Raw genomic sequence first — 18,946 nt, forward strand, 5'->3', positions numbered from 1 at the left:
CTTAAGTGAAATGTACCATTTACCTCAGCTTAAAGAGGTGAGTCAAGACATCTCATCCTGTATCATTCCATCTGGAGTATGAATTATCCAAGATTCTATGAGCTCAGGGGTGAGAACTTCAGTGTTACAAACGTTACATTATCTAAAGCACTGTCAAAATAGAATATATGCTCATATAGAAAAGGAATTATGTGAACATTATCACCAAACTCTTTAGGTTTTACTCATTGGACAAGCTTTTTCTCCCTGCAATAGAACGAAGCCAGTAATTTTCAAGGCATCCCTCAGGCAAGAAAGACCAACCAGGATGAATTGCATTAGCATTAAGAAATGGAATGGCCCTGTCTTGTATAAGATTAAATTCAGGTGGGTTTTTTTTTCCTGTTTTTATGTTTTAAGATGGAAATTGTTAGGCCCCAGGTTTTAGGGAACTGCCGTAATTTCATATAGAAAATACTATACTGTTTTCAACTCTGCTAGAAAGTGAAAAAGGACAGTGATCATAAAATGGTAAAGGGAAAAGGGTGTTAAAAAGAAAATAAATTACAAACATCCTAGAGATCATCACAAAAAATTCAAGAACATTAACTTCTTAAGGAAATCCATAAGCTTCTATGTAGAGTTTGAAAAATGCTGTAATCATCTCTAATGAAAGTTTTTACACTTGAAAGAGAGTTCAAGAGCTATTGCTGTGCAACTAGAAATATCCTTTTAAAGGTAAGATCTACAACTACCTTGAAGATAATGATAACGTATTCTTCAGTGCTGAAAGTACCCCAAGACTCATCAGAGAAGTGTTAAAGAAGCCATTTATGTCAAAGACCGAAACACAGTATTTAACTTGTTCTAAGCCAAGCTATTCAGAAAGTGAATTGAGATGTCTTGCCCTGTGTTCATCTTCATGTCAAAAAAGGCCACTACTAAATTATTCTCATAATAGAAATCTGAGTAATTTCATGTAGAAGGATCTCAATGTCATCACTACTAAGTAGAGAAGATCAATGGTGTTTGCACTATTTAGAGACAAGAATAACTGTTTCCTATTCCATTTAGCATAAACATAAAAGAAAGTACAAAGGGTATTTCCTACTATACTTCACTGTTTCCCGTGAAAGCAACTTTTGGCAAAAAGCCCATCTCCTTACACTTCTCTACGGACCTTAGATTTTCAGTATCACCCATTCAGCTAAAATGCCATCCTGCTTTCTTGTGCATTGGCTACCTGACTTACAGTCAGGAAAACATTTATATTTCTGTAATTTTTAAGAGTAGAAGATATGCTACAGATGTATATGTTCTGCCACTGCTCCAAATGAGGCTACCATGCAGCAAATACATTTTGTATTCTAGAATCTTGTGTTTTTACAGAAATCCTGCAGTTTAATCTTAAAAGAATAATAACAGACTCTTCTTATTTCGTGAAGCTAGACCAAGGTACAGCTAACTTCAGCTTTTGTTTTCTAAAGACTTTCAATGTATAAACGTCTATGAAGAAGCAGATCAAACTTTGCATGCCTCTGCTTTCAAATTCATTCATTTCTCTCTTCCCATTCACTTCAGTTTGGAGCCAGCAAAGTTTCAGAGAGCAACCAGTCATAGAAGGAACTGGAACTTTGATTGTGGTGCACATAGAGCCCCTTCTGCAGCGCTTGTAAGGAAAAGGTCAAAACTGTTAGTCAAAACCTCCACCTTATATTGTTACAGCATCCTAATCAACACAGCTTGTACACCTCTCATATCTGTAAAAATAGCACAAGACTTTGTGGCAGTTTTTTCTCTTGCAACCTAAAGGGTGCGTCATCTCCTTTATCTTATCCCAGTTTTCTAGCGACCTACTCATTAAATCTTTTACCATTTCACTTTTCACCCTTCTGATAAAACAAATCCCCATTGTTCCTCTTCTTCCTCCTGACAAACTCAGTGAGAGGTCCAGCTCCAGGGTCACCTGCTCCAGACTCACTTGGATTCCTTACTGTACCCTCTCAGGCCCCAAAGCTGAGGCTTCTTCTTTCAGCACACATCATCTCTGGCCATACCTGAACAGTCTGTGTATTCCAACAAACTTGTAACAGCAGCAGATCACCAAGGGGAGGCTTCAATGAGCATATCCAATTGCCAATATCTACCTTCATCTTTCTCTCATTCCAGTCTCCCTTACACCCTTTGGAGAAAAACCTCAGTGAGAAAAACTCATGACTACTTCACTCTTGTAACAACTCTTTACCATATCCAAACTCCAACACATTAAATTATTATTTTTTTCCTACGTTTTCCACAGCATTTTCCATCTTGAGCTACACCTTCCATTTCCACTGTATAAAAAAATTCTGAAGATTATTAACATTAAAATTTAATGGCAAATTAGGTAACTGCTAAAAGACACATGTGGACTATGAAAACAAAGGTGTAAGTTAACAGCTATCACCTGCTATTCAAAAGCCAGAACAAAACAAACCCAGTTTATTCAGTTTGCTGAACATCTCAGTTCAACGGAATTAAAAACAAAGTTATTAAGTCCCCTAAAAATGCTCATCCAGTCAAGCAGAAAGGTAAATTCTAGTCTTGCTGTTAACTTGGATGGTTGATCATAAACAAAGAGATCAAGGGAGATAACATACCTGTAATCGTCTCCCTTACAAACAAACAAACTAGTTATGGAGTTAAAAATAGCAGTGAAGAAAAATAAACTTGAATTTTGCTAGAGGGTCAGCAATCCTGGCTCCTTTATACAGCATTGTTCTGAAGTAATGCACTGAAAACACATACATGCATTAAAAAGGGAGCCAAAACTCACTGGTCTGAGATTCGTGCTCCTATTCCATTCCTAATAAAACTGTTTAGCCTTGTTTAAAGAACTTACATTTTTTAAACTGCAAATGAAAATATGAAGTAAGATTTACTAGTCTTGTGGAAGAGATGCTCACACTGAAGATAAGACACTGGCATTCCCATCTCTGCTTCAGGAACTGTTTATATATGCAAACTGTGTTGATCGACAGATAAGATACAAACAACTATGGAATATTAAAAGCACTCCAAGATAAGAGATCAGAATTCAGGTTTCCTCAGGCAAAAAACAGAACTGAACTTTGGTTTTCTACAACTCTGCCTCAAACCAGGGCTTCCTACTACTTTGCAAACCATGCCCCTTGTTTCTCATGCTTTCCCACAGGTGTTCAAAATGAACTATTTAATTTGGTTCCAACTGAAACAGCATGCTTTTCAGCCAACTGATGTTCCAGTGAAACCAATGCACCTTTGAGGAAATGTAGACCCACTCTACACAGAAGTAACACAGCTCTCTACTTCTGCATGATCCCTTCCATGTATCAGACATTTATTTAAGTAGAGCCAGAATGGCAGACGTAATAGATGGCTGACAGTGAGCTATTTACTAACAGAGCCAGATTCTTCTACAACTCAAAGAGAAAAAGAATGATGTTCTCTGAAAGGTGCTAGATCTGAAATATTACAGTGATCCTGCATAATCTTAAGAAATGTCTGATTTCAAAGAAATAAGAAGCGTATGATGGTGGGCTGGACTTCAGGCTTCATCTGCAGGTCATCCAAAATGGTTCATCGCTCACAGACCATGTACTAATTAATTACTTAGGTCTTGTGACCAATATTTGTTTACAGCTACTCTAGGTTAGACCCATTAGATGATTAGATGCCATTACTTCTAAAGCTGTCCTGACTTTACTATAAATTTTGGTGAAAACTTAATAATTACAGGTGAAAAATAAGGGAATTACAAAGGTAAATCTTCATCAGCAACAGAATCTCAGGAAGAGGCCTAAATAGAGTTAGTAGTACTCAAGTTATCACTCTCAAAGGTCACACCAAAAGCTAAAGTGCTATGAAGTTGGAAAATGATATGCTGAGTAGATAGAGAACTACTTTGTGAGTTTCTGCGTAGGCTAGCAACTGAAGGTTGTAAAAATACATTGCTCAGTGCACAAATTGGATGGTGATCGACTGCCTTCTTACATCTCACTGGCATGACTTCCAGCAACTGCCTCACACGGTTTAACTTTAAAAGTTATCTTTTCTGTCAAAATGGATTTGAACTATGGCTTAATATTTGCTTTGATATATTTATATATTTTTTTCCTTTTGCTACCTTTTTTACCTGCTTAATGAATCTCGGTGGCATGAAAAGCTTGTCTGTTTTTCCAGTTGTATCCACTGCTTTCATAAGTCATTTTTCCTGTAAACGCTGCTTTCTGTACATCCTTCAGTGAACCTGGTTACGCAACAATACTGCCATTTTTTTCATGTGGAGGTTAAACTTAATGATTACTGCTATCATCTCATCAGGAGCTTCAACACCAACAGGCAAGAGACACAGATGTAAATGAAAACTATATCTGATCTAGTGGGTGGCAACCCTACCCGCCACCGGGGTTTGGAACTTAATGATCTTTAAGGTCCCTTCCCACCCAAGCTACTCTGTGATTCTTTTCTATGAAAATTACCACCAAGTGTCTCATAAGGATCTTATGCAATCCAAATTCTGTTAATAATTTCAAGTCTTTCTTCTTTAATTAGTTTCTAATCCATGACTGATTTTGTTTATCATGCCCAGCAATGAAAGAAACTCATCCTTCTGATAAGATACTGAAAATGAATCCTGTTTCAAGGTATTAACTGTTCATTTTCATATGTATATCAAAACAATATTATTACTTTCAATTACTACTGAGTGGCTATTATACTATTTGCTTGTACATCCAAAAATGAGTTAAGATTCAAGGAAAATTCAGATACAAAAATCCCAGATTACCTTGTTTCCATATGCAAGCTACAGCTGCAATCTAAACGGTGAGGGGAAACTTACAAATATAAATAAAGAGGGATCTGGCAAACAGGAGGTGGGAAGTGAGGCTTCCACCTTAAACTCATCCCTTTAATTATTTTGTGGAAAGCAGACTGATCAGCCACCAAATCACATATCTTCAAAATGCTTGCATTCTCCTTCAAACACAAAATTCATAGACTGTCTTGTTTGAAATGGAACATTTCTCTGTGTGCTTCAGGCAATGCTGCTGAAACAGGAAACCATGCACAACACTGAAAAAAGATAAAGCATAGGGAGATCAAAAGGAGAACTGTGCAGCAGCAGAATCTACATCATGAAGATCAGGGCCAGACTGGCAAAAAAAAGAAAAAAGAAACCAAACCTTTTGAGTTTGCAGATGGAAGTCTGCTTTGCTCTGGGCATCTTTGCTGGCAGTGTCCTCCTGCTGCAAAGAAACAGACTTTCCAAAGTACATCCAGATGTGCGCAAATACTCATGATGTGTTTCTCATTCCCCCTGGAACATGATCTTGATTTATTCCTGATTTTAATTTGCCTGTTTTTGCTGATAACCTGTAAGTCTGTTATGATTTTTACAAGCGTTATTTTTTGGATGATTCACTAACTTCAAGACTTCTGTCTTGAGCAATATCCTTCACTATTCCTTGACAACCAGTAGTGCTATTCCTCTACCCAAAGATGCAAGAGTAGTGGAAGCTGGCACAGCATTACTTTGACATATGAAGCTGCTGTCTTCCTCGGCATATATAGATGGACTGGTTGGAGGACAGAAGGAAGGATCACAGAAACTGCCTGGTGAGCCAGAACTAAACTACACAAAGACAAATAAGAATAAGCTATACAGTTCTACTTTCCGGGTTAATTTTTCTGTTGGCTTAACTGCTACCATGTTTCAAAAGTCTGTTACTCTTCTGACACAGTACCAATATTTTCCCTAAAAGTCTCTATTTAATCCATCAGAATTATCAAAACAGGTACCTGAAGTTAGCTGTTTTGAACAAAGGACTGAAAAAAATCTTCAAGAGATTAACGATCCCACATGTATCTTAAATCAGTGTTGGCTGCCATTTTATTTCTGTCTGCCCTTGTCTTCACACAAGTCACACCAGCGTTTATAGTTAGCTATCAGCATTGTCCCAAGATTTGCTAAAACACAAGAAACAAATACCTGCTAAACAACTCAAGACTGCCTGGAAAATCTAGAAACGCTGTTAAGTGTGTTCACAACATCCTGGATCTTCACTCCCCAAGACTCAATGGCCTGCCAAATACACATCACGGCCCTTCTTACAGTAATATCACTCAGGTGGTTGGGAATTCTAGCAATGTATGAAAACTTGTGTATCTTCTTATATGATAGTTTCATTTGCTCTCTTTCCTCTTTTTAATAACTTTAACCACTGCAGTGAAATCTACCTTATGATCCAGATAGCACGGCTCTCTGCACTTCCATTTTTGTGTTCCTCTCTTAAATTTAGAAGGGAGAAAAGAAAAACAAAATACTCAAAAAGGGAGCTGATGTTAGTAAAGCGATTCCTCCCATTCCCCTCCCCCCCCCCAACCGCGAAGTCCTCAGGCTCCAATGAGATTAAATCACCGAGTTAATACAAATCTTGTCTGACAGTTCCAGCTGATATGCAGTGTGTTTAGCATAAAAGAAAAGCACAGTTAGAATATGTTCAATTGATCTTAAGTTCAAACTAAAAGACCTGCTAAATGCAAAGGGACAGGACAATCACTATAGATGATACAATGAGATTGAGAATGAGTGCAAAAGCATTTATAGCATTAAAGGAGAATTTATCCCCTCCAAAGTTACCAGTTAGACTACTCAAAGCAAGTTACCTCTTCTACTTATAACACAGTGTGTTTTTGTTTTTGTTTTGTTTTTTATATAACAGTAATATCAATTCAGAAAGGAAGAACAGCTTTGACAAACTGCTCGCCACAGAACACTGACAAAAAGACAAATATTCTGAAGTCCAGAAGTGCTGAACTGAAGATCCTGCTCCAAAAAGTCCTCTGCATGCACTAAGGGAAAATAAAGGTGACTCAAAACACCATAACTGCACAATCTGCTGGGTCTCCAGCCTCTACACTTTGGCTACGGACAGACAGATATTGCTTAAGAGATTATTCATAAATGGGCTTCCAACAGAAACAGTGGCAAGACTGCAGGAGATCATTAGCTTACAGAGAGTGGAGACTTCTTTTTTTTAACTAAGTTTGAGAGTACTAAGTAGACAACAGACTGCTGAGAACTGCATTCACTTTGCTGTGTGTGGAACAAGCCTTGCTTTATGTTCATGGTTAATGCCTTTGCTGTCCTGATGTGTGATACATGAGACACTAAAAATAGCCTGCCTGTTCCACAATTTCCATTGTGTCTACCTTTGAAAAGCTCCATTTACAATGAAAAACCATGATCAATTTAACTTATACAGATAAACCCTAAAATACTGAGATGGCAAACGCAGTAAATCTCTATTATGTATTTCCTACACGTGTAAATTTACCTTATGCACCTCACAGTTAAGGGAAAAACAAAAAAGTCCTACTTCAACCTATACAGGAGGAAGAAAGTGCTTAGAAGTCCACATCTTTTACTATTACTTTTTCTTTCATGTATCTAACTGGTAAGGCCTGGAAACTCTCCAAAATTTAAGACGCCTTATCTATGTGCTCTCCAGTTCTCTTTTTGTGCTGTGGATACCTTTCTAATCCAACTCAGATGTTGTTTATATTTTGGAGGGCCTCATGCAGCCAGCAAGACAAAACAAAACAGTGGGATTCTGCTCCAGCAAGATAGAGGTGTCCTCTTAGGACAAAGGTAAAAGCACACAACATTGCGTTTGCAAAGCAGAGCTGATAATTTACTGGGGGCAGATAAACGGACTATTTCAGACTTGGAGATTTTAACGTATGTAAGGCACAAAGAACAGGGGATGTGGCGAGAGCCAGCTCTGCTGCAGGCACAGGCGGATTCCAAAAAGCTACTCATTAACTCCAACTTAGCTGGCCAGCTCCCCCAGAGATTTCTTAAACACTCATCAATCAGTGACTGCAGCAGCCCTGGGTACTTCAGTCCGCTTCAGTGAAGGTTGGCTGAGTTTCTCCAGTAGTTTTGTGATACCACCAACCAGTTAACATAGTATCAAGCAACTACACCTCTAAAAAGCCTGAAGATTAATTACTCTGTCACTCTAACTACTAATTAATCTGTTTGTGCCACTTTCCCTCTACTCTGCCTTGTTGGACATTTATACAATGATATAATCTGCACTGTCAACCCTATTTGTCATCAAACAACTGGCTGCTGAGCACCTTCCAAAAATCAAGTGCAGCAAAGCATGAGGGCTACACACTTACACATGTGGGCAGCGTGGCAGGAATTGTGCCCTGGTTTTATGTTCATTTCTATTTTCTGACTGTGCATCAGTATATATGCAGATTCATAAAGCCAAGTTTTACAGCCTACCAAAGCCTATTTCTCAGATACAGACACAGAGAGATTCTGAACACTTCCCTTTCTGTGTAAGGCAATGAACTAAATCTATGCAGAGGAAAAAAAAAAAAAAAAGAAAAAAGAAAAAGAGGTAAATTGTGTCTCTTGTCACTTCACAATGACATTCATTTCAAATTTATGTAATTTACAGCCGTAGCTGTCAGAATCCATCAGGAAGCCTCGGGCTGCTCTTTGACTTTGGGATCACCAGCAACAATGCAGGCCTTGGCAGCAGCAGTTAACTGGCCGCTGTCAGTGATGGATGAGACAACAGAATGCAGTTTGCTTTTTCACAGCTACATCAATATGTCCTGCCCTGCTGACGGGCAGGGCAAACCTGGTTTTGACAGCGAGCCAGGCAGATATGATCCCAAAGACACAAAGGAAGCAGAGATGAGCAGTAACAAGGTGTCATCCTCATGGAGTCGCTTTTCTGGCCGTAACTGCATTTTAGCAGATGTCCAGCTGAATATTACCAGTGATACATCCATTATGGCCCTGAAAATTTGCTCTGTCTACTCTAACCACAGCCAAAAAAACACATGGTGCACAGGAATAGACCAAATGCTAGGAAACGTGGGCAACTCCCATGCTGTTCACAAACATTTATGTCCAAACCCAAGCACATTCTCCATTACAAAAACAGAGGCAAAATTCCAAAGTGCAGAAAGCACCTATCGTGGTTAGGGACAACTAACAAACCCTGACAGCACTGCTATTTGGAAAAATAATCTCTGTTTAGCTCCATCTGCAGCTGCTGTTCCACTGAAAGACACGCTGCTCTCCCAAACAATTTCACCAAGTGATTTTTCTTTTTTAATTCAACATCACGAGAGCAGGATATCCAGACAGAAATGGCCATGGTCTGATAGGGAAGGTTGGAGAGCTGATTAGAAAATACAATACACAATGAAGATATCAACACTTGCTCTCAAACAGCTAAAACTGTTTTCAAAGCATACAGAAGCAGCAATGAACAGTTCATATTTCTGTCCTTTCAGAGAACAAGCTACAAAGGGCACTCTGAGCGAGCCAGTACTGAATGCCTGTCCCTGGTAAGATGCTGCCAGCTCAGGCACTTCTTTGTTACTGCTCCATTCCTCTGGACGCAGCCTTGCCGGGCACTTCTGTACCACGCTCGGCCCCTTGGTGATCCATTCCTCTTCATTCCCAGAGCATTCAGCAAACCTAACTGTGGTCTCCAGCATTTATCACTTAACCTGTTTTAAAATCTAAAGGTATATGCCAATACCAACAGAATTTTTTACACAAAGCATCTGTAGCATTGAGAGAGCTTGTCAACAGAGACTCCTGTTCCCTGGTTCCTCACCTCAGTACAAGGCTTGGGCTTGCCCTGTGGCACACCTTCTCATTCAGGAGCCTTCACTCTGGCAGAACCCTCGGAATGGGTGCTAGTACTACATGCATCAGTATTTTATCAGCTTTTCTCTGCACAAGTGCTTGGATAAAGAGAAGGAGAAGACCACCAGTGGGGGGAAAAAGGGCAGAAGTGTGGCCCACCTGCAGCTCTGGCATGTCCCCACTGCAGGGAAGAGGCTACCGAGCTAGGCAGGGTCCCTCCTCTTCCCCGTGAGGAGGGCAGTGAACAGCACCAGGAAGCCTGGTGCTTTCTGACTTCATATGTTTGCTAACGGGATAAGCTGTGTGAACTTGGCATTTCTCCCAACTTTATTCACAGTTCCAAAGCTCTCCAAATACACTACCTTTCCTCAAGCTGCACAGAAAGGTATCACAAAATACGAGTCATCTGTTCTGTCTTTCACATTACCACTTTAGAGGACACTTCAGCAGCTCTTCTGTTTAAACCAGGTGCTCATTCTAAAGCAGATTATAAGGAGGTATATTCTATCACAGTGAAAATACATGCCAGTCAAGAAGTCCATCCCCTGCTCCCAGTGTACCTGTTGCGTCATACCTGACCATGTACTGGTGACATCAAGCTTCAGCTGCAGTTAGTGCAGTTTGGATGTTGTGGAAGTGAGCTAATATCTATGATGTCATCTGTTATCAGCACAATAGCTATCTGATGTCCAGAAACTGGATAATGCTGGTGATGGATGTAGCAAAAACTGAGTACTAAGCTAAGTCTGAGAGAAGGTATTGCAACTGAAAATTAGAAGTTCAAAAGTCATCACCAGACTACTACGGTGCGCAAGCTGAATATGGGAGCCACTGAAGAGGAGTCTGTAGAATGTCTTTTCAAACAACCATTTTCTCTGACTATGCTTTCTCTTGAACAGAATGAGCTAGTAAATGACTCACTGGTCTGTCTTGGGTTAGCTTGCCTCTATTTAAACCAGCATGAAGCTCTGCACCTTTGATGTGAGTTAATTAAGCTCAGATGGCTTTCCCCAGACTGCCTTCTGCAGCTTTGGAAGAGAAGGCAGCCAAATTAGGCCCATCTGTCCAAATGAAAGGGAGTCCTCTCCTGCCACAAAGTGTGCCTCATTACTCACATGCCTCATATTATAGGACAGGGGCTTCCTTCCAAGAGCCCAAGTGCCGGGAGAGGGAGTTTCATGGCTGGCAACAGCTACCTAACATACCAGGTATGTGGAGGCTTGCACATGAACCACAATTCTCTGCTGCCAGCTGCTACACACAGAAGGGTCCATCTACAAAGGGATTTCCTGAAATCATCTTTTGTTTAACAGTTGGAACTTCTTGGTAAGAATAGATTTATAAAAGACACTTGATTTCCTTCCCCTGTTTCCTTCTTTAAAAATCTTTCAAACTGGAATGGGGCTGAGCTAACTCTCTGCCTTGACCCTGCAGCCAGTTTGTATAACTAAAGTCAGTACGAGTTCTGGTAGCCCCTCAGCTGTCAAAATGGAATCCCAAGAAGACAAAAAGTATCCCTAAAGTAAACCACATAATCAGGTACAGCTGCTAGAGAATGGGAGGAAAATGTACTCTGAATCAGGGGATCTACCAGGATCTGGGGAAACAAAGGCAGAAAACACAACTATGCATCTTCAGCTCTCATATTACTCTTAAAGGATTTGATTCTGTAGAGGAACTGCAGAAGTCTGATCAGATCCCAGGTGTATTGGTTATTAATATACAGATGGTAGCAAATGTACAGAAAGTATAAGTAAAGGAAAACTCACCAGTGGTGGTGCCTTGGCTGAAGAAGCTGGGGCAGTCCTCACTGGTGAGCGATCTCCAAGAGATACTGCCTCAGTGGGAGTCAGCCCTTAAATGAGGTCTCAGAGGGGATGGAGTCGAGCTCCACCCCTTCCGGGAGCACAGCTACATCACTCTCACCTGTGCTCCCACAGCTGACCCCATACTTGCCTCAGATGATTAATCAGAGGTTCAGGCTGTGATCACCAATCTCCCATACACCAGGCTGGCTCTGCCACAGCACTGCACGTCAGTAGAGGTACTAATCATACCATGCTTTCTCAAACAAACAAGATGGGATATGACATTTACAGCTTGAGATGTTCAAGCAAGTAGTACTGCACTAAATGACAGCATACAAACCTATTCCTTATAAAAATCATTTCATAACAGAAACACCACAGTGTTTCAAAGCAAAACCACTAGGAACAATTACATCATCAGCTTCACAATGTACAGGCTCTGCAATAACTAGAAAATTCGGTTCTGAGTTTCTGTGTGTGATAAGGAAATATTACCAACACAGCAAAACCAGGAATGCTCTACTGAAGAATTCCTACAGTAATCTGCTTAGAGTCAGACAAGTTTTTCTAGGAAATATCTACAGAACTGCAAGTGAAACATATACAGTTAAGAAACATGAACTTAAAGATCAAATCAGACCCAAAATCTCTGTTCTCTTTGTTACAGAAGATTTTTATAAACATCACAAAAACTAAAGAAAAGGTTCAAAATGAAAGAGCACAACTATCAGTAATACACAAGCACAATACAGACATGCACATACATCCTAAGCAGTGGTAAATATTATAAATGTAAAAGAACATTATGGAAATAGAAATTATCGAAAAAGCCAGAAGCATGTTTCTGTGACACGCCTCATGAAAAGGCTCCTCCAAAAAGGCAACAAAAATGCATTAAGGAGATGACCCAATAAAAGATACAGGGACAATGTGTTTTCAGGGGTTTGGATCCTTGCCCTACAAGAATATGCTAGGAGATCTGGGAGATTTAGCTTGGAAAAAAACCCAAAACGACAGCTTTGAGGAGACCAACCTGTATCCCATTGGTAGCTATGGAGAAACTATCAAAAAGGTGGTGCCCAGTTCGCCACAGTGGTGTATGGAACAACAATGTGAGACAACAGGCGTAAAAAGACATGGGAGGGTATTCAACAGAATTATCAGAAGGAAAAAAGGTTCATTATGAAGACGGTGAAGAAGTGGAACAGGATGCCCAAAGAGGCTAAATAAACAAATAAATAAACAGTTGATTTCCAAGTGTTAAATTGAGGTTGCTGAAGCACTTGTGTGTGCAAATGCAATCACATACTGTTACTTCCCTGGATAGGAAAGTAACTTTCAAATCATCAAACTGAAATACTGGTGACTGTTTTGGGTCACAAATGGCATCATTATTAAATAAAGTCATCATTGTTAATAAAGTCATAACCTCTGTACATACCACATCAAGGTCTTGGGAAACCCTCCGTTTGCGCAGCTCTTCCATCCTCTCACACACATCCGTGAAGCAGGTGTTGTAATAATCTGCATACTGCTGTGCAAGGTCATCAATGTTTCCCAGTGAGCCATCCTGTGGTGGAGACAAAGGGAAAAAAGGAGAGGTTAACCAACTTAAAAATAAGGTTTAAAAGTAACAGCACAACCCCGATGGAATCACATCCCTGCAGCATGGGCGGCACATGGCTCGCAGATCATCCTTCCAATGAGTTGTGGTGTCACAGCAGCCCCTCAGGAGCACATGGGTCCCTGCTAATTCCCGCACAGCCAGAAGCAGCAGGGACAGCAGGGCACAGTACTATTCCTGGGCACAATCTGCCTCGGTGCGCTCCCACCCACAGACAGCCATATTCCATCTGGTTCTCCAACCAGCTGCCTGTTCACTTCATTGCCAGTCATTACATATGTTCCACCAACCTTATTTACTGGGAGTAGCCCTGCTTTCCTTGACAATCATTAACAGCAATTTCAAACATTAAAACTTATTGCTTATAAGCACAATCAGCAAGACTGCAAACAATTCCAGCCAAATGACTTGAACAGGAGAGTTTATACTACCCACAGAGGCACCCTGCCAGTAGGTCTTTTAAGATGTTCTGGAGGCGGAAGCAGGCTTCACTTAGTCCCAAAACTCTGCTCTGCTAGGCACCCCATTAACAAAATGGCAATAGCCAGGACCTAATTGTAGTCACCTATTAATTCAGTCTTTTTAAATGTTCGAGAAATAAAGGGGGAAAAAAAAAAGGCTGGATTTTATAAATGGCATTAGAAATCTTTGTAAACTTCAGAGGGGGCAGGGTGGACTAACAATTTTTGGTACAGAAAGCATACACTTAACTAAAACCAAAACAAGGAATGGAATACTTCTGTTTCTCTTGTTGGCTAATTTACGTAAGAGCATGTGTTATTGTATACATTCTTCAAAAAGGCACATCTTATTGTTTACACTCTTCAAAAGATAACAACCTATACTTTGTGTACACATTCTGAGAGATTACTGATATTCCGCAGCATTATTTCACTGTTGCTATCAGTAAACAGATGCAACACAAACACGAAATTGTCTTCAATATTAAGAAAAAGCTGAGCAATTAAGAAAGCATTTAAAAATAATTATGCTAATAGTATTCCTAAGATGCACTGCAGGGTTAACATATGAGCTAGGAGGAAATCTCTTAAACAGAAACCACATCTTACAGAAGCTATTGCCATTTGAAAAGAAGTAGTCCCATTTTCTGCATTAAGACTGTGCGGAAGAGGCAGGTCCGTTCTAACAAAGCATCAGCTCCAGGTAATTGGAGCAAAACATTCCCACTTCAAAGTGGATGCCTACCAAACCTGAGACTTGTAAAACACACTTTTCTTTTTTAAAGCACATCTCCACATGCCCAGTAGGTATCGAAAATTCCTCAGAAAGGTTCCCCAGAAGCATCTGTGGTTTCTTCAAACTAGTGTGTATGGCACAGATGGAGAACAACTTGTGTATCACTTGTTGGAGCAGCAGAAGCAAAATAACTATGCTAAATACACACATACACACACTTCTCAATACATGCTTATTCATTTTTTTACTGCATTTCCTACCTCTCAACCTGCCAATAATCTCACATGGGAGTCTCAACTGTTGCAAGATCAAGTCCCTTAGCACAAGGAGGATCTCACTTCTGGGACTTCTGGACTTTACACAGCTTCAGACAGACAGCTTCCCATGCCACTGGGGACAAAACACTGGCATCCTTGAGAGACGCTGCAGCCTTCCTTGCCTCAGGAGCAATGGGCAGCAACCACATTCTCCAGCTACTTTCTCCCAAGCTGTCATTTCCAAATAGGCTGGGTAATAAAATGCCTCCCAAACCCACCTGAGCCAGTGCACACTCTGCCAGTGGTCACCATGGCCTTGGCTGAGCACACAGGTTCTGGTGCTATGCACACACAAGGTGTCATTCACAGGGTCTGCATGCTCTGTATGGACAAGAAGCTCCACTGTGCCATGGAGGATAACAAACACCAAACAAGAAAAGTAGCCCACAAACATAACCTTCAATTGCTCACTGTTGCAGGCAACATAAAAACCTGCACGAGTTACAAGAGATGACATGAAACCCGATTCCGAGCCATTCCATCCCAGCACACTGTGACTTTGTCAGCCTGTCTCCTTCCTGAACTCTGGACACCTTTAAATTTCATGTACTAAATTTACTAGGGAATACATGTATGTAGTTAATGTTTATACAGCACAGCAGTTGCTACTTTAAAAAGTTACAGTAATGACTCTGGAATTGAGTAATGTCCTCCAAATCCAAATATATCAGGTGAGCTTCTGTTTAGCTAAGTCAGCACTACCACAAGTGAAGTTAAGACCGGATAAGACAGCAGCCTGCAATGCACAAAGGATCAAAGAAAGCTTTGCAAATACTCTATTTTCACTTATTTTGGCAAAAGATTCATGGAGATTTCTGCAAAGGAGGCCTCCAAAAGTATAAAGCCTTGTGACTGTCTCTAAAGGAAAATAAGCTTGGTGACAGCTCTCCAATTAAACTCCACAGACAAAGGGCTGTGCCACTGCAATTGATCATGCAATGGTAAAGAACAGCCAACTGAGAAGTGACAAAGACCACCAGTGCCACTAAGCCTGGAGAAACTGAGCGCATTTCAGTCAAGGCACAGGACACAAGTGAGGGGCTAAGCTCCAAACACAACTCATGGCAACAAAAAAAAAAACACTCCAAAAGGACAAGTTCCATGTGAAAGACAGCTTAACACACCGAACAGATGATGGGACAGAAATTGCTTGGAGAAGGCCCCAGGAAGACCTCACTGTGTCCTTCCAATACGTGAAAGAAACGTATGAACAGGAGGGGGTACAACTGTTTACGAGAGTGGACAGTGACAGGACAAGGGGGAATGGTTTTAAGCTGAGACCGGGGAGGTTTAGGTTAGAGATTAGGAGGAAGTTTTTCACTCAGAGGGTGGAGACACACTGGAACAAGTTGCCCAAGGAGAGGAGGTTGTGGATGCCCCATCCCTGGAGGCATTCAAGGCCAGGCTGGATGTGGCTCTGGGCAGCCTGGTCTGGTGGTTGGTAACCCTGCACATGGCAGGAAGGTTGAAACTACATGATCATTGTGGTTCTTTTCAACCCAGGCCATTCTATGATTCTATGAAAATACGATGCCAAAAATGTAAACACTGCATTTACATCTCTGCTTTCCAGGAGGTTGTAGTGGAAGACCCCGATTAATCAATTTTTTCCTCTGCAGCAAAGAGCTTTTCTGAGTTTACATGGAGGATTATCCCAAAAGCACTGCTTTTGTCAGAAGGAAAAACAGATCCACAAGTCAACTGAAGCCAAAGACAGCAAGTATTTCATACCAAGTAGAATCCATTCGCATCGCACATACAAAAAATAATGCCATAACTGTACAATTATGTATCTGATTTACATTACCTCATTTTTTTCCTCACACATGGTGTGTTAAATGCATATGATTACCTCCATCATCCACTTCTATTCTTTAAATACTACTAAAAACATGCAAAACTAAAGAAAATAAAGCTTCATTTTTCTTCATTTTCCTCCTGCGCTGCTGACAGCTGAGAGGACCTACATGAGACATCTGGTGATGTCAGACTGGAGATACAACAAATCAGCAGATGACTTTTGAACTCTAGGCTTGTCAGTGCCTTGAATTGAAAGCTTCTCCAAGCAGCTTCAAACTCCCTCACACAGACACGGCCAGTGTGCTTTGCATTCCAAGTCTGTTTCTGAGTTGAACAGAGTGAAAAATACCCACATGTGGAACGTTAGCATCCAACTTAAGAATTCATTCATCTCCCTTGCAAGGCAGAGGTGGCAAAGATAGTCATAGGAATTGTCCAAAACATTCTAAAGATTCCCTGATTAATAAAACAGAACAATAAAAGCATTCATAACTAACGATGCTTAGAAGAGATTTCACCCTGATGCATAAAGAATAAAAGTTGATGCTAATTTTCATAATTTCCTTTGCAAGCCAAAACCTAAAGGATATTTAAAATAATAGAAATAACAAGCAAACAAATGAGTTTTGACTATTTCTTTTCTTCCTTATACACAGCCTTACAGCGTGGGCTTGGTTCTGTTACAAAAACAAACTTGAATCAACACTTGAGTTTCACAGCTACAAAAACAGCATACAGCCATTTGATACCAAAACTAACAAGCCAGTGTAACTTAAAAGTAAGCCTTCAGCTATGCACCACTATGTCCCACTTTCACACAGGGGCAGTCCTATATTTGAATTAGCTTATGTGATCCTAATGAAGGATGGCATAGCTTTCAAATATATTCTTACCGATATATCTGTAATATAGCACCCATGATGTGCTCTTCAGTGCTTTAGGTCAGTAATGATTGAAAAAAGAAGACTTCCTGACAGCTCTTCTTGTTCTTTTACTACAAATATAACAGTTATTAGAGTCCTGCCACGAAAACCATTGTGCACCAGTTGTGTTTATTGCCACACAAACTGCAACGTCCAAGATATGTAATCCCACTGATCTTCTCTGGAGCAAAAAAAAATTGTAAGCAGCAGAAATATTCATTACAAACACCATTCCTGAAATATTTGTAAGAAGCAACAACATGTTTCTCCTCAAACTCTGCTACTTTTTGAGGCATTTTCAGAAACAGTCTGACTCTCAGAAAAGCAAAATGACCCACTAATTCTGAAGGGGCGAGCCTAGAATTACTGCTTAATAAAACATTTTAATGAAAACTGGAGTTATCTCAGATTTCTAGCTTTGGTAGTCAAACAACGCTCATAAATTTCCATCTTATAATGTATGCATACAACATTTCTTGGCGTCATAAAACAGAGGGTAACAGATGAATTACCCTGGAATGCCCAGAGAATTAGTTCTGATATGCATGTGAATACCAAAGGAATCCATCGAGATTCATGTTAATGGAGTGACTACAAAGAAGAGCTGGAATGATCTGATACACTTATTATGAAGCTAAGATTTATCGGTCACTGCACATCAGTTAACTTAACATGCTACCAGAGTCCTTTGTATTTGACATCTAAAAGTGTAAAGAGAAAAATGTTTTGTCAGCAAGTTTTTCTGGCAATAAAATTAAATAAGAATACATTCATATCTGAAAAACAACTACAGTAAAACAGAAACTACCAGGACAGGAGGAATAACTACCTTTGCTAGTAACAAAGGTTCTATGAACCTGGGTATGCACCTAGATCCTTGGTGTATGTTCTTTCTGCTCAAATTTCCATGCAGAATAAGAGTTTTAGAAGAAGCCAAACAAAACAACAAAATCCAACCAAACCAAAAAACATCCAGTGACAGTTTGTACTTCACTACCTCAGATTCTGACACAGTATTACAAAGCTGCACATTCCAGCCCATCCCCCTATTCTTGCAGCTACGGATGCCAGGAAAGAGGTCTTGGTTATTAGGCAACTGCACTCATTCTCCAAGCTAGGGGGTGGAATTCATGCAACTGTGACAATCTCCAACTTGTAAAATAAATGTGAATGCTATGAGCCTGTTAGGTCAGAGGAATCTCCAGCTGCGTTTGGAGATACAGATGACAGCACACAAAGCAGCCACACAAATTACAATCGCCATACCCACTCCAGCTATAGCCACAGAACAAGAATAATCTTGGGAGGTTAGGAACAGCTCAGAAACTAGCAGGAAAAAACTGACTTATTTCTCGTCAATGTATAAGGAAAAGACACAGCCAAAGTAAAGATGGTCTTTTGCAACGCTTTGCAATCATGCCCTGGCAAAGACATGCTTTTGACCTTCTCAGCCCAAGATGAGAAAAATCCATTTGCATACTTGAGACACAGGACTACTGTGTGGAAAATGGCTGTAAACATGAACAGCTTATTTCTGGCACTTGGATCTTAACAGGGACACCTACCAAAAATGTGTGGAACATGACCAT

The 18,946-nt window shown here is 40.3% G+C and overlaps 1 protein-coding gene across 8 annotated transcripts in view; it reads right to left on the reverse strand.

The window, feature by feature from the left end:
• The window catches only part of LOC140249527 (SAM and SH3 domain-containing protein 1-like), a 503,646-nt gene that overhangs the window by 86,003 nt on the left and 398,697 nt on the right, over nucleotides 1–18,946 (reverse strand). For all 8 annotated transcript variants that reach the window (XM_072331311.1, XM_072331315.1, XM_072331314.1 and 5 more), the window contains one exon: nucleotides 12,938–13,066. In XM_072331311.1, the coding sequence (XP_072187412.1) occupies nucleotides 12,938–13,066 (129 nt within the window). The remainder of the gene's footprint in view (nucleotides 1–12,937; nucleotides 13,067–18,946) is intronic.

Source organism: Excalfactoria chinensis, chromosome 3 (assembly GCF_039878825.1).
Source record: "Excalfactoria chinensis isolate bCotChi1 chromosome 3, bCotChi1.hap2, whole genome shotgun sequence".
Classification (NCBI taxonomy): domain Eukaryota; kingdom Metazoa; phylum Chordata; class Aves; order Galliformes; family Phasianidae; genus Excalfactoria; species Excalfactoria chinensis.